The 25746-nt window shown below is 52.7% G+C and overlaps 1 protein-coding gene across 1 annotated transcript in view; it reads right to left on the reverse strand.

Annotated features, from left to right (window-relative positions):
* The window catches only part of Lrp5 (LDL receptor related protein 5), a 98445-nt gene that overhangs the window by 29277 nt on the left and 43422 nt on the right, over positions 1-25746 (reverse strand). The window contains exons 6-12 of the mRNA XM_055614776.1: positions 17049-17445; positions 15119-15290; positions 9903-10119; positions 7534-7823; positions 4451-4677; positions 2957-3141; positions 1203-1526 (exon numbers count right to left, since the gene is read on the reverse strand). Of these exons, the coding sequence (XP_055470751.1) occupies positions 1203-1526; positions 2957-3141; positions 4451-4677; positions 7534-7823; positions 9903-10119; positions 15119-15290; positions 17049-17445 (1812 nt within the window). The remainder of the gene's footprint in view (positions 1-1202; positions 1527-2956; positions 3142-4450; positions 4678-7533; positions 7824-9902; positions 10120-15118; positions 15291-17048; positions 17446-25746) is intronic.

Genomic DNA, 25746 nt, shown 5'->3' on the forward strand with positions numbered 1-25746 from the left:
TACATAGCAAGTTCCAGGCCAGCTACATAGTGAGACTCTTTCTCAAAAAAATAAAAAAATAAATAATGGAGAGAAGGCTCAGCAGCTAAGAGCATGGGCTGCTCTTCCAGAGGGCCTGGGGTCTACTCCCAGCACCTCTGCAGTGTCCCACAATGTCTGTAACTCCAGTTCCAGAGCATTCAAGGCCGTCTTCTGGCCTCGGTGGGCACCACACACATAGGTGCACAGACATACAGGTAATATCCTATCATACATAAGGTATATGTAAGATAATGATAACATAAACCAGAAATAAATGAATAAATAAATAATATGACAACATAAACCCAAAATAAATAAACATGGTAACATAAACCAAAAATAAATGAATAAACAAACAATCAAGAATGAAATAAGTAAGTAAATAAGAATAAAATAAATAAACCAATAAATAAGAATGAAAAAACACAGCTTGGGGAGGCGACTGTGGCCCTGGCCCACGGCAGACCAGCTCAGGGTCAGGGACATTTCCCACCCTTTCAAACCTCAGGGTCCTCACCAGTTCAAGAAGGAAGGGCAAAGCAGACATGCTATGGGGGGGACATGAGCCCCCAGAGGATAGAGGACCCAGTTCTGTGTGGAGGCCCAACTCTATCTGGCTCTGGGACAACGTCACATCACAAAAGAGCCTGCTGGCAGGACACAGCTGTACTCACAGAGGGCTATGAGGAAGTCACCCTCTGGCCTCCTGACCTTCACTTTCCCTATCATGGAGGTGGGGCATCCAGCCTGGGGTTGCACGGGCCACCATCAGGAGGTCCACAACATGGACCAGGGAGCCATGCCGAAGGCTCCAACCACCTCAGTTGCGTGGCCTCGGGCAAGTCACTACCCATCTCAGAGCCTCGGGTCCAATGACCGGGTAAGGCGTGCCACCATTGGAAGCACCCAGGACAGGGCTGGCAAAGTACCGAGATGCCCCCTCCCCCATTTCCCAAGTGATTTCTGCATTCAAAGATCCTCCTACAGAACCAGCCAGCTGAGGGGTTTGCCCTCACCCAGTCTGGTCACCAGGCGATACCAGGAAGCCAGTACGGCACACGACCCGCCCGACCACCCCTGTAGACAGGACACCTCGACTCAAGAGGCTCTCTTCCGCCACGGCCCATGGTGGCGGCTAAGGGGTAAGGCCTGGCGCATGCAGTGGGGATGGAGGCACTTACGGCTGCAGTTGCGGCTGCTGGGGTCCAGCGTGTAGTGAGAAGCACAGCCGCAGCGGTGGCCTCCCGGGATGGCGAGGCACAGCTGCCCACACTGGCCATTGCTGTGGACGCAGTCGTTGAGGCCGTCCTGACGGGAGGAGTGGAACACCAGGATGTCCATGACGAAGTCCAGGTGGCCCTGGATGAGGGTGCGGTTCTGCCCACTGGTCTTGTCCGCCCGTTCAATACTGTGCAGGTTCCAGTCGGTCCAGTAGATGTAATCGCTGTACTGAGTCAGGCCAAAGGGGTAGGGCAGATCATCCGCTATCACCATTCGGTCCTGACCTGTGTGGGGACACAGCAACAGGTCAGCAAGAGAACTGTCAGGCCAATGAGCTGAGGGGCCCTCTGGGAGACTGGAGCCAACCTTGATGTCCAGAAATCTCAGCCAGGCAGGGAAACCTGAGCGGCTTTACAAAGCTGGCTGGTTGCCCATCTCCGTGGCAAGCCCACCTGGTGTCCTCAGGGAGAAACCTATACAACATCAGCCAGAGGACACTCACAGGAGGGCCTTCAGCAGAGATACCTTTGTTTCTTTGTTTATTCTGATGGTGTTTCCATCCTGTAGCCTAAGTAGGCCTAGAAAACTCACTGAACAGCCTAGGCTGGCCTCAAACCCACGATGATCCTCCTGCCTCAGCCTCCCAGTTGCTGGGATCCCAGGCACGAGTCGGCATTCTACCAACTGAGCCACATCCCAGCCAAAATCTACTTTTCTTTCTTTCTTTTTCTTCTTTGGTTTTTCAAGACAGGGTTTCTCTGTGTACTGTGTATCCCTGGCTATCCTGAACCAAAAAATTATTTCTAAAAAGCAAAAACATGTAAAAAAAATATCCAAGTTTTAAAAATGAATATGCCAACCAAGCACCATTCATGGAGATAACCTAGAGCCCCTGCACAGATGTAGCCCATGGCAGCTCAGTCTCCAAATGGGTTCCCTAGTAAGGGGAACAGGGGCTGTCTCTGACATGAACTCAGTGGCTGGCTCTGTGATCACCTCCCCCTGAGCAGGAGGGGAGGAGGGGAGGCAGCTTTACCAGGCCACAGAGGAAGACAATGCAGACAGTCCTGAAGAGACCTGATAGGCTAGGGTCAGATAGAAGGGGAGGAGGACCTCCCCTATCAGTGGACTTGGAGAGGTACAAGTGAGGAGATGATGGAGGGAAGGTAGGATTGAAAGGGGAGGAGGGAGGAGGCTACAGCTAGGATACAAAGTGAATAAATTGTAATAAATTAAAAAAAATTTTTAAAAGAATATTTTTAAATGAATGAACTGTGTATTTAAAATTTACATTTTTAAATACGGATATTAGAAAGGGGTCTGGCTGCAGTGGAGGAGTTTGCGCTACTGGCTGGTGGAGGCTGAACCTGGCCCTGGGGACCTCTAAAGTACCTTTGCTGGATAGTCTCACGCAAACCCTATGACATGCCTCGCCTCAGTTTCTCCACCAATGAAAAGCATTGCCATGTAGTAGAGGGTAAAATGCCACGCGTGGATCGGGGTTTGGCTGGAATCTGGAGCCCACAGAAAGCCTTCCTCAACACTGCAGCAACACTGTTAGAGAGGAGATACTGCCCAGGTGAGGGTACAGGGCTGTGGTTATGGCTATGCCTTTACGATGCCAAGTGGCTCGCCGGCCACAGCAAGCCAGTGGGTGTGCGGAGAGGGATGCCACTTGGTCCGCACGCCTCAACCCTGAGGTCACAGTCCTCACCCAGCATGTTGGAGGACTCAATCATGTTGGTGTCCAGGTCCGTCCAGTACAGTCGCTGGTCGGCGTAATCGATGGTGAGGTCATTGGCCCGGCCCACCTTGTCTACCAGCGTCATGCAGTTGGTCCCATCCATGAAGGCCCGCACGATCCTTGGCTTGCCACCCCACTCGGTCCAGTAGATGTAGCTGGAAGGTACAAGGAGAGAAGGAGTATGAGGCAGAGAGCAACCACCGTCTCCTGAACTCAGCCCTCGCACCCTGGGGGAAGCTGGTCAGTGGCATCTCTCAAGGAAGGAAGGAGCAGCCAGATCCCAGATGAGCTTCTGCCACAGTGCTGGCTCTCCCCAGGGGCCGGGAAGAACCCACGTGTAGCCAAACAGGACAGGCAGAGGAAGCCAACTTATCTCAACTAAGCAGTCCGAGTGTCAGTGTGTCCTGTGAACCCAGAGAGATGTGGGCAAATGGAGATGGATGGCCCCTTCTCTCAGAGCGAAAAACCCTACCAGGGCTAGAGTAGCGTGGAAGGGCCCCTCCTCCTCTTCCCCTGCACATCTGAAAAGGATGCTCACACCCTCGTTCCAAGGGCTGGAAGATTTCCTCGCCCTTTGCTAGCACCTGGGCCTTTCTCTTCCTCCTGCCAGCCTGAGCTCGCAGAAAATGTTCCAGGCTGGGTTCACAGCAGCATGGATACTCGAGTGAGTATCTGCCCTGCACCAAAAGGGACACTGGGACCAGAAAGAAGCCACCCCTGACCCACCAGGCCTCAGCTCCCAGGGTGGGGGTCCCTCTCAGGTTGATCTTAGGTCAAGGCCAAGTGGTTACAAGCCACCAATTCCGAACAGCTCCAAATCCAAGTGCTCAAGGCCAGCTCTGAGGGCAGCCCAGTCAGCACTTCGGGAAGGAGGCCTGAGATGGCATCAGCTGGCCCACGCTGATTAACACTGAGTATCTTCCTCAATCAATTTCCATCTTATTTGGAGACAAGATCGCTCGCTGGACCAGGAGCTTGCGGATTTGACTGGACTGGCTAGGGAGCCAACCCGAGAATCTGCCTGTCCCGGGCTCACCAATGTCTGTGTTATGAGCAATGTTACATCTGCCTTTTTACAGTAGTTCTGGGGCTCTAACGCAGATCCCCATGCATGTATGCAAAGCACTTTACAGTGGAACCATCTTCCTAAGTCCCTCTTAGCCTGTTTCCATGTGTGTGTGAAATCAGAGTCCAAGATACTGGCCCAGGTGACAGTTAATACAGCCCATATGAAAGCAGCCAGAGTTCAGTGCCTGACAGCAGCTTCAGTGCTAGCCTCAGTTTCCCCTCCAAGAACGAGAAAGACACCTCCTAGCGTCCTGCCAGCTCTTGCGCCTTCAAGGTTAATGTCAAGTAGCATAACCATCAGCACAAAGTGCTAGGTGGGGCCAGTCTCTTCAATGCAGGGGGCCCTGTGAACAGGTGGGAGGGCCCGGTCATGTGACAGACAGAAGTAGCCCTTACCCTTTAGTAGGATCCAGAGCCAGAGACCTGGGGTTGTCAAGGTCTCTCCACACAAGCACCTGCCGGAACTGCCCATCCAGCCGGGCCACTTCGATCCTGTTGGTCCCAGTGTCAGCCCAATAGAGGTTCTTGCCCATCCAGTCCACAGCCATTCCTTCAGGGTAGTCGAGGCCAAACTCAATCACATGCTCCACTGAGCTCCCGTTCATGAAGGCTCGGCTGATGGTCTGGGAGGGGGAGGAATCAAAGGGTCATATGGGGTCCAGCATCTTTCACAGACATCAAGCCAGGAGACAGAGTCTCCAAACAGATGACTGAAACGCAGGAAGATGCCAGGAGTCTTAAAAACATTTGCAATGCTCCCACCCGGGAATCATACTTGAATCTGGGAATGAATAAAAATACAAAGGCCTGGAACTGGAGAGATGGTTCAGCAGGTCAGAGCACTTGCTGCTCAGTTGTGAGGACCACAGTTCAGATGCTGGTACCCACATCAGACAGCTCACAAACACTTGTCACTACCTCAGAGGAATAGGACAGCCTCTTCCGGCCTCTGTGGGCACTGGACACACATATGCTCTTGCAATCACACAGACATGTACATACATAAGTAAGACAAAATTTCATGTGTGTGTGCGCGCGCCCACGCTTGTGTGGCAAAGAACTTTCCAAATTGCTTTCGGAACGGCTAACAATTAGGGAAGGGGGCGGGGCTGGAGAGTAGGCTCAGTGGTTGGGCTCACTTGTTGCTCTTGTAGAAGACCAAGGTTCAGTTCCCAACACCCACTTGATGACCTTCAACCATCTGTAAGTCTAATTCAGGGAATCCAACACCCTCTTTTGACCTCCAAGGGCACACTGCACACATGTGGAGCACACATACAAACAGGCAAAACACTCATACTCACAAAATACATACATCTTTAAAAAAAAAAAAAAAAAAAAAAAAACAACTGCTAAATGTGGTGGTGCACACGTTTAATCCCAGCACTAGGGAGGCAGAGGCTGGCAGACCTCTGAGTTCGAGGCCAGCCTGGTCTACAGAGTGAGTTCTAGGACAGTCAGACCTACATAGGTAAACCCTGTCCCCCAAATAAATAAATAAAGGCTCAACGGTCACGAGTGCTGGCTGCCCTTACGGAGGACCCAAATTGGGTTTCCACAGCAGGCATCTCACAACTGTCCAGGGGATCTGACACCCTTTTCTGGTCTCCACAGATATCAGTGTGCACAGCACTGACCCACATATGTAAAAATAAGCATGAAAAGTAAGTAAACGACCACAAGAAATAAACAGCAGCCTCAGGTACAGGCGATCTTCTTTCTTGCCTCTCCCTGGCCCTATCCTCCTTTGTCCAGCCTGTTCTCGAACTCACAGCAGTTCTCTAGCCTCAGGCCCCAGGCATGCCCCACTGTACCCAGCAAAGAGAAACGATTCACTTTGTAAAGCGAGGTGATCAGAGCGTGCCGGTCACCTAACGCGCCGCAGCAGGGCTGACAGTACTGCAGGTCTCTCCTACCTCACAGACGAGAGGTGTGCCTGCTGGCACAGAACCACCGGGGCAACTCCCGAACACACAGGCACCACCTCATGCCAAGAGAACCATTTACAAGACCGGCAAGTTCCACAGACCCCCATTTAAGAGATGGGCCCCTGCCCTAGGTCTGTGAACAGAGGGCTGTGGCCGAGTATGGGTCAACATTGCCAAGCTTTCCCCAGAGCGCTCTGCAAAAACTCTGGGCATGTCTCCTAGGTCTACCGAGAGAATCGTTCATATCTGCTTATTAAATTACGGGCATTGCATCTTCAGTGTCAGCACTCAGGAGGCAGAGGCAGGCGGATATCTGTGAGTTCAAGGCTGGCTGATCTACGTAGCAAGTTCTAGGCCAGTCAGACTGTCACAAAGAGATCCTGTCCCAAACCGCAAAAACAAAGAAATGAACATACGTAGGTGCACTAATATTTCATCAGCCTGCACTGAGTGATATTCATAACTGTAATTCGTGGATGTGTGTGTGTGTGTGTGTGTGTGTGTGTGTGTGTGTGTGTGTGTTTCATGTGTACATCACATAAGGGGAGGCCCAAGGCTGACGCTGGGAGTCATCTTCTATCATTCTCCCACCTTACTCATTGATACAGGGTCTCTTAACTAAACCCAGAACTGGCACATACAACTAGCCTCGCTAGCCAGCTTGCAACAGGGGTCCCCCGCCCCTGCCTTCAGAGGCTGGGGTTACAGGCAGGCTGCCTTGCCCACCAGAAGATCCCAACCCTGGTTCTTACATTTGCTGTTTGCATGGCAAGCTCGTTGACCACTAAAATATCCCCGTCTTGCAGTCTCAATACTCTAATTTTTTAGGGTTAAAAAATTAACCTTAAATGGAGCTGGGCAGTGGTGGCACACGCCTGTAATCCCAGCACTCGGGAGGCAAAAGCAGGCAGATCTCTGTGTTTGAAGCCAGCCTGGTTTACAGAGCAATTTCCAGGACAGCCAGTGTTATACAGAGAAACCTTGTGTCAGAAAAAAAAAAAATTAAATAGCTTTAGATTTATTTTTATTTTATGTTTGGGTGTTTTGTCTGAATGTGTATCTGTGCATGCAGTACCCACTAAGGCCAGAGGAGGGCACTGGATCTCTTGGAACTGAAGTTTCGGACCAACATGTGGGCACTGAGATTCAAAGCTGCATCCTCCGGAAGAGAAGCCAGAGAGCAGCCAGGGCTCTGAACCACTGAACTGTCTCGTCAGCCCCTAGTTTTTAAAAACATTTTATGTGTACCTGTGTGCCCAAGCACACTGAAGTGCACTGCCTGTACACAGTACCCACGAAGGGAAGAAGAAGATAGCAGATCCCTTGAAGCTATAGTTACAGGATATAGGAAGCCCCTGATGTGAATGCTGGGACCTGAACTCAGATCCTGCGGAAGAGAAGAAAACATTCTCAACTGCTGAACCATCTCTCTATCCCTGATATGGTAATTCTTAAAAAAAAAAAAAAAATCGGCTGTGGAGCAATCAGCAGCGGCTTCACAGGCAAGATCCCACCGAAGGCTGCGGGCACTTGCAGCCTCTCGCCCGGTACCTTGAGGCTGACATCGGTCCAGTAGATGTGGTTGTTGGAGACGTCGAAGTCCAGCGCAGAGGCCTCCTTGACCCCCGTGAGTGGGATGGCCACGTCATTGTTGTTGGTCTCCAGGGAGATCCTGTGGATGGTGGCTCTGCTGGTGAACACCAGGAAGGCCTCGGGGATAATGCAGGTCTTCATGTCACTCAACAGCTCCAGGCCGATGGGGCAGCCGCACTTGGTGGCATGCGGGGTGAAGAAGCACAGGTGGCTGCACCCTCCGTTCCCGTCCGCGCACGGGTTGGTTCCTGTGAGGCAAGCATACAGCTCTGGACACCGGCCGCCTGGCAGGGGGAAGTGCACCCGGCTCACGGTTGTGTGTGGCTGTGTTCCTGCCTTCCGCTGAAAGGGGGCCGCGGAGCGAGGCGCGGGAGGAAGCCTGGGTGACGGGAGCCGAGGCCTCCTCTAATATGGCAGTGACAATACAACTGGGCCTACCACCTCCAGGCACCTGTCCCAGGATCGCAAGTCTGTGGAAGCTGAGTACAGGAGGCTGGAGGGTATCATTGCCAGCAAACAAGGATGAGCTACATGCAAGAAAAAAAACCCAGCCTAAGCTACAAGCATGGAGCTACACCCATGGAGTGAAGGTGCTCCAGCTCAATGGCTCAGCTGCTCCTCAACTACCCTGCTGACGGGACTTCCAGAATGTTCCCTGATTCACTGGCTCCCTTGGCAACCTGCAAAACTCAGGCCTGCCACGGGCAGCCAACAGCATCCCTTCCATTAACGCACTCAGAAAGTACCATGCACCTGCTCATTTCTTTCCAGCCAGCCTGCTATCTCACTCTGCTTCCCACCTGCCGCTAGCAGCAACCGAGGGCTAAGTGTTTAAGCTAAAAAAGGAATGTTCTTCCCCTTATCACAGAGAGGGAGGGAGAGAGAGGCCCAACTTCTCAAGTTTACTTCACAGACCAGAGAGGCTCGATTTATTCTCATCTTCCTCCTAACAGACTTGGGTGGGGGTGGCTGTCTGCGCCCTGTGCGTGACGAGCGTATTTTCACGGGTGGCTGGTGAAATGAAGCCATCAGTCCTGCGGACTGCCATGCGGCCTGTTACAGTGACAGAAGGCACAAGCCAGGCCCTGGGTCAGCCAGGCTGCCCCCCTGCTGGGTCTTGGTTCCGGTGCCCCTCCGTCAGGCACACCTGGCCCAATCCTGCAGAGCCAAGTGCAGTCTCCTCCTTCCTACTGGTGAAGCTAGGCACCTTTGTCACATTTACTGTTCAAGGGCACATGTGTGAGTGTGTGTTTGTGTTTGAGTGTGTATGTTTGAGTGTGCATGTGAGTGTGTGTGTGCCCAAATGTATGTCTGTGTGTATATGTGTGTGCCAGTGAGTATGAGTGTATGTGTGTGAGTGTGTTTGTGTATGAGCACAACTGTGTGTACATGAGTGAGTGTGTGTGTCTGTATTCAAGATACGCACGCACACACAAATGTACATGCACTAGCACAATGTGGAGGTAAGGGGACAACTTTTAGGTTGGTCTCTCCTTCCAGCACGTGGGACCTGAGTGTGTCAGGCCTGGTGGAAGCACCTTTACCCACACCGTCATCTCAGCAGCCTAAACATTTGGTCGTGGGTTTTTAACCCCCTGTTTTATTATTTGTGTGTGTGTTTGCCACATGTGTGCAAATGCTGGAGAAGGTCAGAAGAGGGCATGGGATGCCCCTAGAGCTGAAGTCACAGGCGGCTGTGTTGAAAATAGAGCCCGGGTCCTCCCGAAGACCAGGAGGCGGTCTGAACCCCCAGCCACCTCTCCAGCCTGAAAGGCCTCTCCGACATCCCACCTACCTGTTGGCTATGCACAATGGCCCACAGCACTGGGGCCTCTTCTTGCACTTATCTGTCAGGCAAAGTTTCAATGCCTGAGACATTCAGGCACGGCAGTGACACATGGGAACAGAACTCATGCTCCCCGATCCCCACCTGGAAGTCACGGTCTGAGAATAACGGACCTGCATTTGGAGTCTTCTAGAAGGCAATCCATCAAGCCAAATAAAACTCCCCTGGGTAAAGAGTGTGTGTTGAGAGTCACGGCTCAGCTCGGCCACAAAGGCAAGGTAGACTCAGGGAGCCCCAGGCTCCACCTGCTCCTCAGACATCCTGCCCTCTGTCCCCGGTGTTCATCGGGTAGAAAGCAGGACTAACAGATGGCTGGCCTGGGCCTGGCGTGCAGCACACGTGTCAGCCAGCTACTTCCAACATGTCTGACTCGTGACCACTACCTCCTCTGTATCCCTGGGCAACGTGCTACTCCTACCCCCACCTATCCTTGCTGGATACAGCCATGCCGAGCCACAGCCCAGAGCTTTCCAGTACTCACCGACAACCTTGGCCACGTTCACAGCTTTGAGTCCCATGAGGTCGGGCAGCTGGTCGATGATGACATCCCGGCTGGCCTTGACCTTGTGGACCCTCTCAATGCTGCGCCGCTGCCAGTCAGTCCAGTAGATGAAGTCTCCCAGCAGCGTGAACCCGAAAATGTGTGGGAGCTTGTCCTCTAGGAGGGTCCGCCGCTTTGTCCCATCAATGTTGATCACCTACGTGTCAGCAGAAACGTGGGTCTGGATGGGCAGGGGCGGCACCAAGAGCCAACCCGGAGTCTGCCTCAGGCCTGACTGCCCCAGAGCAGCTAACGGGCTGTCGGGAGATGCCGGGTATGACTGAGCAAATGGCACTTCCCAATTCCTTGGCTGATGGAGGGAAGGCCTAGAGCCTCTGTAACCTTGATGAGGACAGTGTGAACAGGCAAGAAGAGTCCTCTCCCGGGGTGCTGGACAGGCATGCCTGGGCCCTGCAGCACCAAGGGGAGGGGCACAGACTAGCATGAGCACTGTAGGAAGAAGGCTTCCTGGACATTAGCAATGGCTGCCACAGATACAAGGGTGGGCGTTGCAAAGGGCCAGGCCACCCCACAACCTGGGCAGGTCTGTCCCTCCTGGGCACTTCTAGTTATGAACCTAGCCCCACAGGCCTATAGTACTTTTCTTCCCTGTCCACTCTAGCACCAAAGAGCCAAGTCTTCTTCTGGAAAAGGCCATGTCAATAAAAACAAACACAAAGACTGGGGCGTGGCTCGGCTCATACAGCGCATACCTGGTGAACAAGAAGCCCTAAGTTTGATCCCAAGCATCAAAAAACTAGGCTTGGTAGGGCATGCTGACAACCCTAGCACTCGGGAAGTAGAAGAAAGGTAAGGAGTTCAAGATCATCCTCAGCTACATAGTCATTTCAAGACCAGCCTGAGCCCCAGTATTTCTGCTTGATTGGGGTGTTGTTGTTTTTAAAAGCCACAGGATGAGTGGGGCTCTGGCAATCCACGAAGAGCAGCGGCGGCAATGGCAACATCCCAGGCACAGGGCTCTTAGACTAGGATGAGGAAACACATCCTATTATAGGCAAGCCTCAACTGGCCTCTTGAGCAAGGCTGTATTCTCGCTCATCAGGAGAGCACACAGCACAAGATACAAGGCAGGCCTAGCTCTGAACACTGAGCCACTCCAGTTCACAGCAAGAGGGGAAAGAGCTAAACCAGCAGGGGAGACAGCACAGTTCTGATGCCTGCAGCCAGGGAGCCTCCCTCCCCCTCTACCCCATGATCCTTTAATGAGTGTCCTTGAGTGAGTCCTTGCATAGGCTTCCATCTCCTCCTGCAGCAGGGGACCAAACTCATCAGTAGCTAACTCACTGTGGAAATAGAGTAAAACAAAGGACCAAAGCTGGGATCCAATCTAAAGCCATTGAGACATAGTTGGAGGTCATCAGAGCTGCTGTGTGAATCAGGCCGTGGCAGGGGCAGGTGCTCCTACTTAGGCGCTGGGGGTGGGGGTGAGGGTGGGGGGGGCGGAATTTGTCTCAGCTAAAGGCTGCAGCTAGGTTCTGCAGCTCTCTGGTTCAATGATGTTAAGTGAGCAGCAGAGGGCAGTAACAGCTAGCTTCGGCTCACACAGCCCAGAATTCATTCTTTTTTGTTTGTTTTGTTTTGTTTTTAGAGACAGAATCTTTCTGTCTGTGTAGCCCTGGCTGTCCTGGAACTCTCTCTGTAGACCAGGCTGTCCTTAAACTCAGAGATCCGCCTGCCTCTGCCTGCCTTGCAGCCAGAGTTCATTCTTAGAATCTCAATACAAGACACACAGAGGTGGTACACAGGCCAACAGCTGGGGGAATGAATGGCTGACCTCAGCACAAACCATTAGCACATGGAGATCCCTGTCCAGGGGAAGAACAGTTCAGGAAGAGAAGCTGAGAGGAGAGGGCAGTGACAGGCAGGGCTCCAGGCGGTGACTCGGTGGTCACTAGGGGACTCTAACTCCTCAGTACGAGCTAAACAGGGGCTGGGAAGGGACTGACGATGCCAGGAAGAAAATAAGCCTCATCTGAGGAAGACAAGACTTTAGTTTTAATCTACCGGAGGTCAGCATTCGCTCTCAGATCCTCTCTATTCCTGTCCCTACCTCTGTTGTAGCTCATGCGCACGCACCATGGTGTGAGTGTGGAAGCTGGCACACAATCTGGAGGCACCAATTTGCACCTTCCGCCGTGTGGGTTCCAAGGCTCTGAACAGTTATTGCAGGCTTGATAACAAGCGCCTTTACCTGCTGGGCCATCTTGCTAGCCCCTGGTTCTATTCGTTCTTCCTTCCTCCTTTACTGTTTCACTGGAAATAGGTCTCATATAGCCCAGGCTGGCCTCAAGGTCATCATTTCTGATCCTCCTGCTCTGCCTCCCTAACGCTGGAATTACAGGCGCACGCCTCCGTGTTTAGTTTATGCCAGGCTTTGGGATAGAACCCCGGGCCTCATGCATGCTAGATAAGCATTCTAACAACTGAGCTATCTCCCCACCCTGGTTTATAAAACTACATTTCTAAGCGTGTTAAAGTGAACTGCAGTAGGGCGCACACTTTCCCTGGATCTGTGAAAGTGGCCCACAGAGAAACCAGGGAAAAGAGTGATGGATACTAGGTGGCTCCGCCTTGGCTCCAACTCCCTGGTTGCCCTGAAACAAAATGAAAGGAGGCCAGAGCTTTCCTGGCCAGGTCCAGCCACACCCAGAGTGAGGACAAGACTGGATCTGGACTGGCTTAGGGGCAGAGTCTCCCAGGGCAACCCCTCCCTGTGACAGACGAGCCACACCCTGTGCCAGCCCTGAGTAAAGATCACAGGCCCTCTTGGACTGGGAAGAGAATGAGATTGGCAATGAACAGTTCTCACCTGCTTTGATGGAAGGGAACAGAAATTACAGAAACATCCTGTGGGGGCTGCTGTGTGTGGCTGTGTGTGCAAGGGAAGAAATTGTATTCAGAAAAGAAAAAAAAAATGAGCACACAAATATCGCCAGCCATCTCCTTCCTGACCATTGGACAAGAGGGAAGGACTGATGAGAGGGCCCACAAAACATGTCCACCACACTCTAGCATGTAACCCGCTACAGAAGCAGAGGATATGTTTGTGCACAGGACAGCACGGACCCTGAGTACATTATGCTCCCAACAAAGCCAGACATAAAAAGCCGTATCTACTTAGAGGAGTCTAGTTATAGGAAATATACCCAAGAAACCAAGGCACAGAGACGGAAAGGTGAGGAGTGCCCCCAGATGCCGAGGGACCAGGAACGTGGGGAGTGGCCATGACCGGGCATGGAGTTTGCTCTCCAGCTGAAGAGGTATTCTGGAAGGAGACAGCAACGATGGCCACACGACACTGAGCGTACTAAAGGCCACTCTGCTGGCTACACACAGAGCAACAGCATCTCTGGGCGCCATGTGGCCCTGTCAGAATCCCACTGGTGGCTAGGCTACCAAAGATGAAGCCTCCCCAGTTGCCTAGGAGACAGGGATCTTCAAACTCTTGAGCAACAAAACTGTTTTTTAAAAAGGAAACAAATAAAAACAGACAAAAAAGAGAAACAAACAAAAAAACAGAGGTTATCAATAGGGAAGCCCATGAGAAGCTGTAAGGCAGCTCCACGAGCTCCCAAAAGAAGAGCATCTCCCCGTTTTGACCCTGAGCTCATGTCCCCCAGCACTGAGGATCCCTGCTCCCTAAGAAACAAAGTTTCAGACAAAGACTCAGCGCCTCCCCTCTCCAGGAGCCATAGGACAGTGTCCTTACGCTGGTATGAACAAATCATGAGACCTACACACTAGAAGCAAAGTTACCAGAAAAGGCTGAAAGGCGTCCATCCTGAAAAGAGGGACCAAGCAGGGTAAAAGAACTGCTCCTGGTGCTGACAGGGCCACCAGCACTGAGAACCCACCAAAAGTCCCTGAGGGCTCTGCCAAAGACACACGGGCGCTAAAGAACAAGGCGAGCTCAGGGAGACTGCATTGTCACCTAACTGCTGTGGTAGAGGCCGCCACGCCACAACAGTGCAGCCACTGGCTCTGACATGGAGCATAGCTGAGGACCCAGTATTTCTGGTTGCTCTGTTATGAGACAGGGTCCTACTGTGTAGCCCAAGTAGACCTAGGATTCACCATGTATGTAAGTCAGCTGACCTTAAACTCACAACAATCCTCCTGCCTCATGTTTCAAAGCCAGCACAGACCTCTTCAAGGCTTCTCAGACTGTTGCAATGAGTCATTGGAAAACTTCTTTTAAAATAAAGAGATTGCATGTTTAATTTAATTTTTAAGTTTAATTTAATTTTTAAAAGTTCTTTTCTTTCCCAGCCAGGTGCGGTGGCACATACCTTTAATACCAGTACTCGGTAGGCAGAGGAAGAGGATCTCTGAGAGTTCAAAACCAGCCTGGTCTACAAAGCAAGTCCAGGACAACCAGGGTTACCCAGAGAAACCCTGGCTCAAAAAGCAAGCAAGCAAGCAAACTTGTTTGTGTGTGTGTGTGTTCAAAACACAACCTGAAGGAGTCAGTTTTCTTCCAGCATGTGGGTTCCAAGAATTGAACTCACAGCACCCACTTTCCACGACTGAACCATCAACCAGTTCCCATAAAGCTTTTTTCCCCCATCTTTTTTGAGATGCAGAAAAGCCCTAGATAGCCTGGGACTCATTATTTAGACCAGGCTGGCCTCAATCTTGCAGAACTCTGTCTATCTGCCTCTTCCTCCCATATGCTAGAATTAAAGACAAGTGGTTCGGCTGGGTTGATTGTGTGTGCTTTTTGAGACTCACTATGCAGTCTACAATGACCCTGAACTCCTGATCCTCCTGACTCCAGCTCCTGACTGTTCGGATTACAGGCATGTGCTAGTTACCACACCCCCCGGGTGCGGCACTGGGGAATGAGCCCAGGGCTCTACACATGCTGGGTGGGCATTACCAACTGAGCCATCTCCCCATGCCATCACAAGCCACAGCCTTGAGGAGCCCATCTAGCCATCTAACAGGGCACAGCCATCCGCTGATGCCCGTGGCAGACACACGGATGGCCTGCAGGGTGTCCAGGCCTGGACAGGGGACTGGCCTCTGCAGGGGACAACAATGAGGAGTCTGGTCACATGGTGCCATTACAGAGTGTGGCTTCTTGTACCTGTGCGACCTCCCAGGCATGTCTCTACGCCATCGGCCTCACTCACCTCGATTTTATCAGTCTTGGCATCTCCCCAGTACAGCTTGCCCTCCTGCAGGTCCAGGGCCAGTCCATTGGGCCACCCGAGGGAGGTGTTCACCAGGACATGCCGATCTCGCCCATCTAGGTTGGCACATTCGATTTTGGGGTTCTCCCCCCAATCTGTCCAGTACATGAGGCTGGAGAAAAAGCAAATGGCCATGATAGTGTCTGTTCTGCCCCTGCTGCACCCCGATTCTGAGGGACACACCTCCGGCCACCCACTCACCAACACAGCCCACAGCTCAATGGGAACATCAGAGCACCCCACTGGGCTCCCAGGGGCTACAGGTTCAGCCCCACCCCACAGGAGAGTTCTGGAAGTGACCCTGCAGAGCATCTAAGGCAGCCTTGTCCCTGACCTGTTTGCTAGGGGCCAGAGCATCAGGGAGAGGGTGGCATAGAGCCTTCTAGAAACAGAAGTAAAGCCTCTATATATTCAGGACATGGAAGCTGTGCTTGACCCAAGGGAAAATGGAGGATGGCAGAAGGCAGAAGTTTTAATGCAAGAAATTCAGGGTACTCTGGGCTCAGGACACAGCCTTGTCTCCTACAGCCTCTGTCCTGCCTTCTGGTCCCTTCTGTATGAAACATGCTTCCCTGGACCTGAGATCATACACACTTCACTGGCCACCCAACTTCCCTGAATCTCAGAAGTCACAGGCTGGGAAGGGCCCCAGCATCCGCTCCCACCTCGTTTCACATATGAGGACACCATGGTGCATGGGGACATGACCTCTTTGAGTTCACGGTGATGTAGCTGGGGGTAGATCCTAAGCCTCCTGACCATCGCCTGAGCTGACCACCAGACCCCCCCCCCGCTTCCTCATCCCCAATGCATCACATGACCCTGGTGCTCCTTGTATCCATCCTCTTTGGGGACACCCTTGCTCTTTGGCCACTACCACAGAGAAAATTCTTCTGCTTACTGCTGGGCCCAGGGTCACTGAAGGGCTACCGCAGCTTTAGCCCTCCCCCTGATCCCCATACTCCATACCAGCCACTGCCTGCAAAGCCCTGCTACCCACTTCTGGATCTCCAATCTCTCTAGCTTACGAGGCCCCACAATGGGCTGTGCCAAAAACCTAATTCAGGGCCAGGAGCTCAGACCCCACGTAGGGAGGGGCTGCCCTGGCATCGGCACCTGCAGCACCCACTGTGCTCCAGTTCCCGCTGCGAAAGGGGGAACACATTTGATGCCCATGGCCGCTGACTGGCCCCTGGCCCTCAGTCATAGGTTCACACCCTGTACTAAGTGCAGACTCTTCCTGGCCCACCAGCATCAACCCTAGAGCTCCCGCCCCGTCAGGCTCTGCTCAGTTAAAGTTCTAACGCAGGAGCCCCCTTCTCCCCCAGGCACAGATGCTAGGGTCAGAGGCTCCTTTCCAGCCACATCCGATTGGCATATATATGGGTCTCTGCAGATCCAAACTTTCGTCCCCATATCTGTGCAGCAAATACCTAACTACTCTCCCTAAGTACTCTCCCAAGCATCCTAGTTCTTTGGTGGTTTTGATTTTTTGAGACAGGATTTTTTTTTTTTTGGCTGTCCTGGACTCACTCTGTAGACCAGGCTGGCCCCGAACTCACAGCAATCTTCCTGCCTCTGCCTTCCCTAGTGTTGGGATTATGGGTGTGTGCCGGGGCACTGGCTGTTTAATTTTGATGTGGATTCTAGGGATCAACCTGGATCCCTATGCTTGTGAGACAGGAACCTTGCACCCAGCCCTCCAGGCTTTTTCACCCAATGCCTGATGGCCTGTCCCTGAGCTCCTCAAAGTCCAGTCCAGGGACTAGCCGCAGCAGCAGCCCTGGTGGCTGACTCAGGACTCTGCCTATTAACAAGCATATCTCAGGGGTTGGGGTGCCCCAGAGCCCACCTGCAGTCCCAGCCTTACCCCATCACAGGGTGCAACACAATGGCCCGAGGTTCGTCCAGGTCCTCAGACACCAGGATCTTTCGGGAGGTACCGTTGAGGCGAGTCACCTCAATTCGGTCAGTGCCTGTATCTGTCCAGTAGAGGTTCCGGGCAACCCAGTCCACAGCAATCCCATCGGGGTCATTGATCTCAGTGTTCACGAGTGTCTGTGCGCCTGACCCATCCAGGTACGCCCTGCGGATAGCCCGCACCTCATCATCTGTCCAGTACACGTAGCCCTCCAGCGGGTCATAGTCGATGGCAATGGCATGCCGGATGTCGCCCACCTGCAGCACTATGTCTGTGAAGTCAGGTGTGTCCAGAGAGATCCTCCTCAGGTCCGTCCTCCGGGCTAGCAGCAGCACCTCCTCAGCCCCTGTGGAGACGCAAGCAGTGAGGCCAGGTTATGGCGGCTGTGGCAGGCCCAAGGGGCCTATTGTGGGGCCATCCAGGCATGCCTAGGCAGACCATAGCAGTGGCTACAGGGGCTCTGTGGGGCCGACGGTGTGTGCACAGAGATGTTCAAGAACCAGCTAGACGTCCTCTTGGCAGGCCATCTGGCTTCTACCAGTGTGTGAGAGGCCCTTGGCCTGCCTGTCCCCCTCCTGACCACAAGCCTGCCTCTGCAAAAATCCCGCTGGAAGTTCAGGGCTCCAGACCCCAACGGCCAGTCCTTTCCTCTTCCTCCATTCCCCCTAAGAAACAGCTTCGAGCAGACACCCCTGCTTGCTCTGTCACCCAGCTCCCTGCAGGGACAGAAATCTGTGTCAAGTAAGTAGCCTCCATACAGTTCTGCCATGCACAGTGCTGGGATGGAGGGAGCCTGGCTCCAAAGTTCAGAGCCCCTTCCCCCCCATATCTGCTGTACATGTACTAACATAAAATTTAGGAGCACTTGACATACTAGGCAACTGAGGCAGAGACCAAAAGCCACCCCCAGAGCCAGGTATCTCTGACCTGAATCCAGACCGGACCCACAAGTGCCTCCTACTGTGGCCAGGAGCCAGTGGGACATTGTGGCCTCTACAGAGCAGGGCCTTCAGAAAGGCTGCTTTCTTATCTATAGATGGGAGGAGTCCCACAGGAGATGGGCAAGAAATACATTTCCAATACACTTTAGAGCCACTGTGAGTTGTGAGAAGTCAACCTGCCTCTAGACACTGAGAACCTGTGGGCAGCAGAGAAGCTGTGAAAACCAGGTCTCCTCTCTGGAGCCTTGGGTCAAGGGACCACTAGAGTCTCTTCTGAACCAACAGCAGGGCCCTCACATGCTCCAGTCCCGAGGGCCCGAGAGTCAATACTGAAAGGCCTGCCGTGGTGGCATACACCTTTAACCCCACCATTTGGGAGGCAGAGGCAGGTTGGTCTTCACGAGTTCCAGGTCAGCTTAGCCTACATAGTGAGTTCCGAGACAGCCTAAGCTACATACATATGAAAGAGTCAGCACTAGGACATGGGGCTGAGAAAAGGGATGGCCTGGCTGCTCCAGGAGCCTGGTGCACAGCAGTGGGCCTCTGCCTCTGTTCCAACCCCCCCCCCCCCATGCTGGGCTGTCAAGGCAGATCAGGAAGATACACACCGAGCCCCGTGTAGACACGAGGACTTGAGTATGCCCCCGACCCTGACACAAGTGCCTCCCAAGGCTCCTGGAGTCAAGACATAGCTTCCTACCAGAGCTATGTCACAGTCAGCCATCCCTTCCAGCCCTTTCTGATCTCTAGGAGCCACAGAACCAAGAATGCCGTGGCCAGAGATGTCTTCTGGAATCCCAGGGCATCCATCTATAGTCAAGAAGCCCTTTGCCTCAGAGGCAGCAGCCGGGGCCCTCCTCACATGTCAGCCTCCAAGACAACGCCCAGGTATCAGCCATGTCTGACCATGTAGGGCTTCAAACAGGAGACAGCTGCCTATGCTCACGGTGGCTCACTCAAGGTCCCCACGGGCCAGGACACCTGCTTTGATTCTTCTACTGAAGGGAGCAAATGCAGCAGTTTCCTAGTCAGGGCTGGGGAAACTGAGGCACCGGGTGTCAAAGTGAGTCAAGGTAACACTTTTGAGAGTCTTAAATTCCCAACAGCAACAGAGACCCTTGACTCAGATCCTGACTGCATGAAAAGGTGTGCACTGGGAGGGAAGGAAGGAGGGGAATTTGGGATTCCAACAGATTTTCCTCCTCTGGGCTCCATTTTCAACCTGTTCTGTTAACCTCTGACCTGTGGACAGGCTGACAGTGTCCTCACCCCACAGCCTCACAGGGGCTAGTAAGTGCCTTTTTGTACAATACTGTGCCTAGAACAAGGGGTCAAACCTGCCCGTGGAGGCACAGCCCTGGGGCAGAACCCACCTGGCATGAGCGTCTGGCAGGGCCCTGACTCTCCAGGGCCCTTCTTCATCAGCTTCTTCATCAGCCAGGCTGATGGTGCTTGGGTCACTTTCAGGGAGCCAGGTGGCATGAGGCTTAGTCATCATGATGGGTAAGAGATGCCTCCTTGTAGAAAAAGCCCAGGAAGGGCCTTTACTCTCATGGTCTCCCAGTGGGACAGGCAGTGTATGACAACTGTCCCCTGGTTTCACACGGTGTCCCAATGGAACACCTCAGGGAGGTGAGCCCCCAGTGGAAACTGACTCTTGTTCCCCAAACCACATCTGAGCCTGTTTTGCTAACCCTGTCCCACAGTCCTAGCACAATCATCCATGAGGACCATCTCCACATCATGTATGACTGTGCCATGAAGTAAAGGTGAGGGAGCTGATGTGCAGAGGCCACGATCCTGGCTCACAGGCACACAGCAGCAAGTGGGAAGGTAGGATCCCCTGAGCCACCTGAGGCGTGAGTACAAGAGGCTTGGCAATAAGCGACCAAGCCAGCTCTGCCAACCACCAGCATCTCTTGTAGCTACTTTAGCCCAGGCCTAGAGCAGCTATGACAGAGGAGGAAGTGGAAAAAGCAGACTCATGATACCCCCAGGGTCATAGAGCAGAGACCATAAAGTGAACAAGGCCAACAAAAACCCCACAATCTCACACTGTAGCCATAAAACACAATGAGGAAACAGGGAAGGTGAGGAGAGGGGCTTTGGAGATGTGAGGGGCTGCTTTCTGCCATCACAGGGAAGGGTCTAGCAGAGTGATGAAGATGACACACAGGCCCTCGCTCTGGGAGCTAAGCCAGCACAAAGCCCTGAAGCACACCTGGCCACCGGGACTCTTCAGCCACCCTGAGGAAGGCTGTGAATGAAGTCTCAGTGACTGCAGCAGTAATCCATTGCTGAGCTAACCCAAGGCTCTCAACTGACTCCATCATGATGGGCAGGGGTCCTCTGGAACCCCCATGGCTGCACAGCATCTTGAGGCATTTTTAGTTTTGCAAGAAAAATACAGAAACCACAACAGGGTCGCCCGAGTCAGGACCACAGACCAGTCATGTTCCCAAGGTGTGAGGGCTGAGCTCAAGTATGCAGGCTTCCAGGGCTAGTAATGGCAGGCTCTGGTTAAGGCCGGGCCAGCAAGGGAGAGCTGCCGTGTACCAAAGCTGACACCCATGGTTAGCCTCTGAGAAGGGTCTTTAAAAGTGAGGTCCTAACAGGTATCCTGGCGCTTCAGGCATAGGGTGAGCCAGGTGGACCAGGGACAGTGCTGACCATAAAGAGGAGAGAGGCCTGCCTGGTGCCTGCAAAGCCAGTAAATGATGTTTGTCTAAATATCAAGGAAGCCAACAGTTCAGAAACTCAAAGTGTGACCAAGCGCTTGCTTTTTAAAACCACCTTTCTTAGCTGGGCGGTGTTGACACAAGCCTTTAATCCCAGCACTTCGGAGGAAGAGGCAAGCAGATATCCATAAATTCAAGACCAGCCTGGTCTGCACAGTGAGTTCCAGGACAGCCAGGCCTACACAGTGAAACCCTATCTCGAAAAACAAACAAATTGCCTTTCTTTCCTTTGTATGTGTTTGGGGGGGGGGGGGGACAGAGACAGACAGAGAGATCAGAAGACAATGTGGGTTCCCAGGATCAAACTGGTCAGGACTGGTGGCAAGGCCCTTCACCTAAAGTGAAGGCTTCCTCTCCCCTGGAGCATTGATAGCCACTGGACCTAGCTGGGTGGATGCCTGGCTTCTTTCTCTACTTCCTCCAGGAACATATAGGACACAGGATGAGAGCATTCCCACTGAAGGGCCATGTGCCAGGCACAGGGCACAGCCGCCACACCCTAAACCCGTGACTTTAACAAGATAAGTTTACTCTTCCCCTGACGGAGGGCTCAGAAGAGCCAGGGTGCAGCAGGGGCTCTCTCCCTGGGCTCTGAGGGAGGGTCCTTCCTGCCTCTTCAGCTCCTGGTGTTGCCGGAAATACTTGGCGTTCCTTGGTTCATTGCCAACCGCTCTGATCCCTGCCTCCAGCTTCACACAGCGGACTGCACTGTGCGGCTCTCCGGTCCTCCTCGGGGGAGGACACTGCTCTGTGGACCCACCCGCTCAGCCACACCTCCGCTTCATTTGATTACCTCACCAAAGGCAGGGTGTCCAGACTAGCTCTCTCACACACACAAGGTGATTTCGTGAGGAGGGTCAGGGCAATGCCGGAAGAAGGGAACTCTGGGGAGAAGAGGGGAAGGCGGTCCAGGCTGCTAAGTATGAGCTGAGCTCAGAAACCAGCATGTTCACTACAGGGGGGCAAGTCATCCCATGGGCCACACTCTGCTGGGGACCCGCCACACACAGGGCACCAGGCAGCTCCAAACCCAGCCTGTCCTTAAGGAAGCCACAAGCAAATGGCACGCTGTGTGTGCAGCAGGATTCCAACCACAGACGCAGACAGCAGGACAGACTGCCGCCCTCAGGCAAAAGCCTGGAAGGAAACAAGCTTGAAGGGCTACAGGGCTTGATCTATTCTCTAATAAAGTTGGACCGGGGAGAGCCAAGCATCTCAGGGAAAGAGTCTAGTCACAGGCAGTGCTGAAGCAAGAGTGCACGGCTGTGCACAAACAGAATCTCATCTGGGAACGCTGACACCTGAAGGTCGTGTCACTCCACATGTCACAGCATAAGTCTTCTGAGTTTCTTACTATCTGTGTAAAAAGGCATATATCACCCCAGGCCCTCAGGCTGTAAGAAGCCTGCTGTGAGCCCCGTGGCCCATAGCTGGGGAGGGTTAAACCTTGTAAAAGAAGTATGAGAGGGGCCAGTGAGATGGCACAGTGGGGAAAAGTACCCACTAGGCAAGCCTAAAGACCTGACTTCAATTCCTGGAACCCATGTAAATGTAGAAGGAGAGAACAAAGCTGTCCCGCGACCTCCACATGGGTACAATGGTATACACAGGCCCAAACACACACACAATAATAAAATAAAAGAGTAGATGCTGGAGAGATGGCTCAGTGGCTATGAGCACCTGTACTGCAGAAGACTTGTGCTCAGTTCCCAGAACCCACATCACAGTGATCAGTAACTGGGAGGAAATGCCTGAAGCCCTCTTCTGGCCTCTGTCATCACTGTACACACATGGTGCACATACATTCAGGCAGACACTCACAGACTTCAAAGAAAATCTTTTGTTTAACAAAAGGAAAGGAAAGGAAAGCAAAGCAAAGACAATCTATAACCATGAAAACAAGCAGCTTCTAGTGACAGCCTGACTGGGTGGTGGCAAAGCCTATTTGAGTCCTAGTATGTCTCAGCTTCTGCAAGCATCGAAGCCAGCTCAGGCTTTGTGGACAGCAGGCTGGGACTTTCTGCCCCTCTGAGCACAGCACAGAGCCTGAGGATGGAACTGCAGTGTACAAAGACACACACCCAGCCACCCAGCCTCAGGGCTCCAGGAGAACAGCAAAAACCCAATACCGAAGATGAGGACCTGTGAACAGTCTAGACATGCCGTGATATACAAGGAGGAACAGAGGGAAGTTAAGGGGTTCATTTTAAGTCTCAGACGTCCTCTGTGGCTGTCGGTGTTTACACAGACACAGAAGACCGGGCTGTGGAGAAGAGTTAGTGAATGATGCCGGGAACACAGACTGTGAACAAGCATGCGTTTGGGCTTGGGAAAAGTGAAAATCGTGCCAGCCAGACGGCTCGGCAGGTGAAGGCTCTGTCACCAAGCCTGGTAACCGAGAACAATCTCCAGGACGCACCTGGTGGAGAGGACCAACTCTCTACACGGGCACTGTGGGACGTGCACACACACACACAAAGTAAAATAATAAATACCCAATAACAACTTTTTAGAGGAAAAAGTAGGAAACACGCGGACCTGTCACAAGCAGCTTCATCCAGGCGGCAGGATTCTGGGTCATTTAAACGTTGCTATTTATTAGACTGAAGAAACGGCTCGGCAGTTAAGAGCACTGACTGCTATTGCAGAAGACCTGGGTTCCATTTCCAGCACCCACCCCCATGGTTGGTGGGTGCAGCTCCGGTTCCAGGGGATCTGACACCCTCTTCTGATCTCTACAAGCACCAGGCGCATACGTGGTGTGAACACGTGTAAATAAAACACTCATACACATAAATCACACTTAAATTTTTTTTTCTGGTTTATGTTGATGGTTTCCTTTCTGTGGTAAACATAAATTTGTCCTTGTCTGAGGAAAAGGCTTCTGAACTGGGGTCAGGAATAGACTGGGGAGGGTCTCGGACTAGGAGGAGGTGACCAGGGATGCAAGGCTTTTTTCCCTGGAGCCAGGGCTAAGGACAGGGTGGTTTTAGCTGCTGGGGTCTCAGTACAGTGAAGGGAAGAACAAGGTGGAAGGCAGGATGGGGTCAAAAATCATATCCATCTAGAAATGTGGCCCTGTGGTCTTCAGCTACCTCTGTCGGGGCCTGGGAGATGGATCTACTGGCAACAACTGGACATGTGGGAACGGAAAAGCTAATCTCTCCATGGGAAAAGATTTTTTTTTCTCCCCACAACAAGAAAAATAATAATCCATCTTAAGGATGTAGAAAGGCCCAATTAATACAGGCAGAGCCCTGGCTCCCTCACAGCCATAGAAGACAGCCCAACCCTCCCACACAGTCTACCACAATCCCAAGGTCACAGGCTGCCCCTAAAGGGCCCAAGCCCTCAGCACAGCTACACGCAGCGTGGGAAGCATTCATGAACTCTGTGACTCTGCCTTGCCAACTTCTTCGTCATCGAGACAGCTGAGATCCAGCCCTTCTCGGTGCCCATGACTCCTGCCCTGGTCCGCTCCTCAGTGGTCCTCATAGCAGGCATGGCCAGCTTCTTCCTTAGCTCCTAGGCCTGAGGCTGCGTGGGCAGCTCAGTGACCGAGCAGGTCCCCACTCACCCGGCAGGCTGAAAGGCTGTAAACAGCCTGGCTCTGTGGCTTCCCATCTGGCAGGTGGCCAGATTCTTTTTGTTGTTTTAGCAATTGATTAAGTTTCTCCACTGCCCCCTTGGGGGGTAAGTGGTTAGACAAAATGCCAAGACCGCAGCCCAGCACCTTGGCCTGGGAAACCCCGCCTAATGACCACAGGGTCATAGGCCCAAAGGAAGTGGCCAGGCCTGTCTTAGGCTCTGCTTATAACCTGAAACCCAAGTAACTGTCTGCTTGCATGGCTCACCCCAAACAGCCCAATACATATGCAGAGGAAGGCTGAGCTCATCAGGAAAGGCCAGACAGACACCAGGCCCCAGTTCTGAGGTGAGTGCACAGCTCTCAACTAAGTCACTTGCTGCCCAGAAGCGTAGAGTGAAGGCAGGGTCAATCTTAGGCCTCTTGCAAGTGTGCCCCTTCCTCTGCCATCTCCTGGTCACAGCTCCTCACTGGTTCCCAGCTCTTGTGTTTCTGCTTCCCCTCTCTACCATGACCCACAGACCACTGTGCAGGAATTCACACCAGCAGTACTGTCCAGTGGTCAGCACAAGCTCCAAGGAAAACAGGCCTGATGTCAGCACCCAACCACTTTCTCTACTGAACAGCCTTGAACAAGCTACCTGACCTGAGACTCAAGTGAAAACAGTCCCCCCATCAAGGCTAGGAAGAGCTGATGGCAAAGCCCTGATGTCAGCCCCAGCACAGATCCCCATGCTGTGGCAATATACTCTCCATGGAGACCTTTAAAGAGGTCAGAGGTGACACATAAAGTACGGCTTTTCTTGGCGAATTAAAGGTTGGGGCAGAGGGCAGGGAGACTGTAACATAGTTGGTGAATTAGCTGCGGAATGCTACACCTCACCATGTGATGGTCTTCATGGTTTGCTTGACAGGATTTGGAATCACACACCTCTGCGTATGCTGTGAGGGTGTTTCCAGAGAGGTTGAGCTGAGGAGAGAATGTCCACCCTGAATATGGTGGCACCATCGCATGGGTACCACACAGTAAGCTAAGCCCCAGCGTTCACCTCTCTCTGCTTCTTGACTGCAGCATGGCGGTGGTCTCATAGCCCCGTTGCCATCCTTCCCTGCCACTGTGGACTGTGCCCTCCAGCCCTGTTCCAAAATAAGCCCTTCTTCACGTTGCTTTGTCACAGTGACAAGGGAAGTATCTCGGACATGCTGCTCCAGCTTCGGTTCTCCCAAAAAAGCCAGTCACTCTGGTCTAGGAAGACAGTCAGTGTTCCATACATAGCAGTCTTTTTTTTTAGTTTGGGGAAAGGGGTTGTGTGGTGTGTGTATACAGTTGCCCACAGAGGTATAAAAGGCATCAGATAGCCTAGAGCTGGAGTCAAAGGCTG

The sequence above is a fragment of the Psammomys obesus genome, unplaced genomic scaffold (genome assembly GCF_907164565.1).
Source record: "Psammomys obesus unplaced genomic scaffold, mPsaObe1.curated_primary_1811, whole genome shotgun sequence".
Taxonomy (NCBI): domain Eukaryota; kingdom Metazoa; phylum Chordata; class Mammalia; order Rodentia; family Muridae; genus Psammomys; species Psammomys obesus.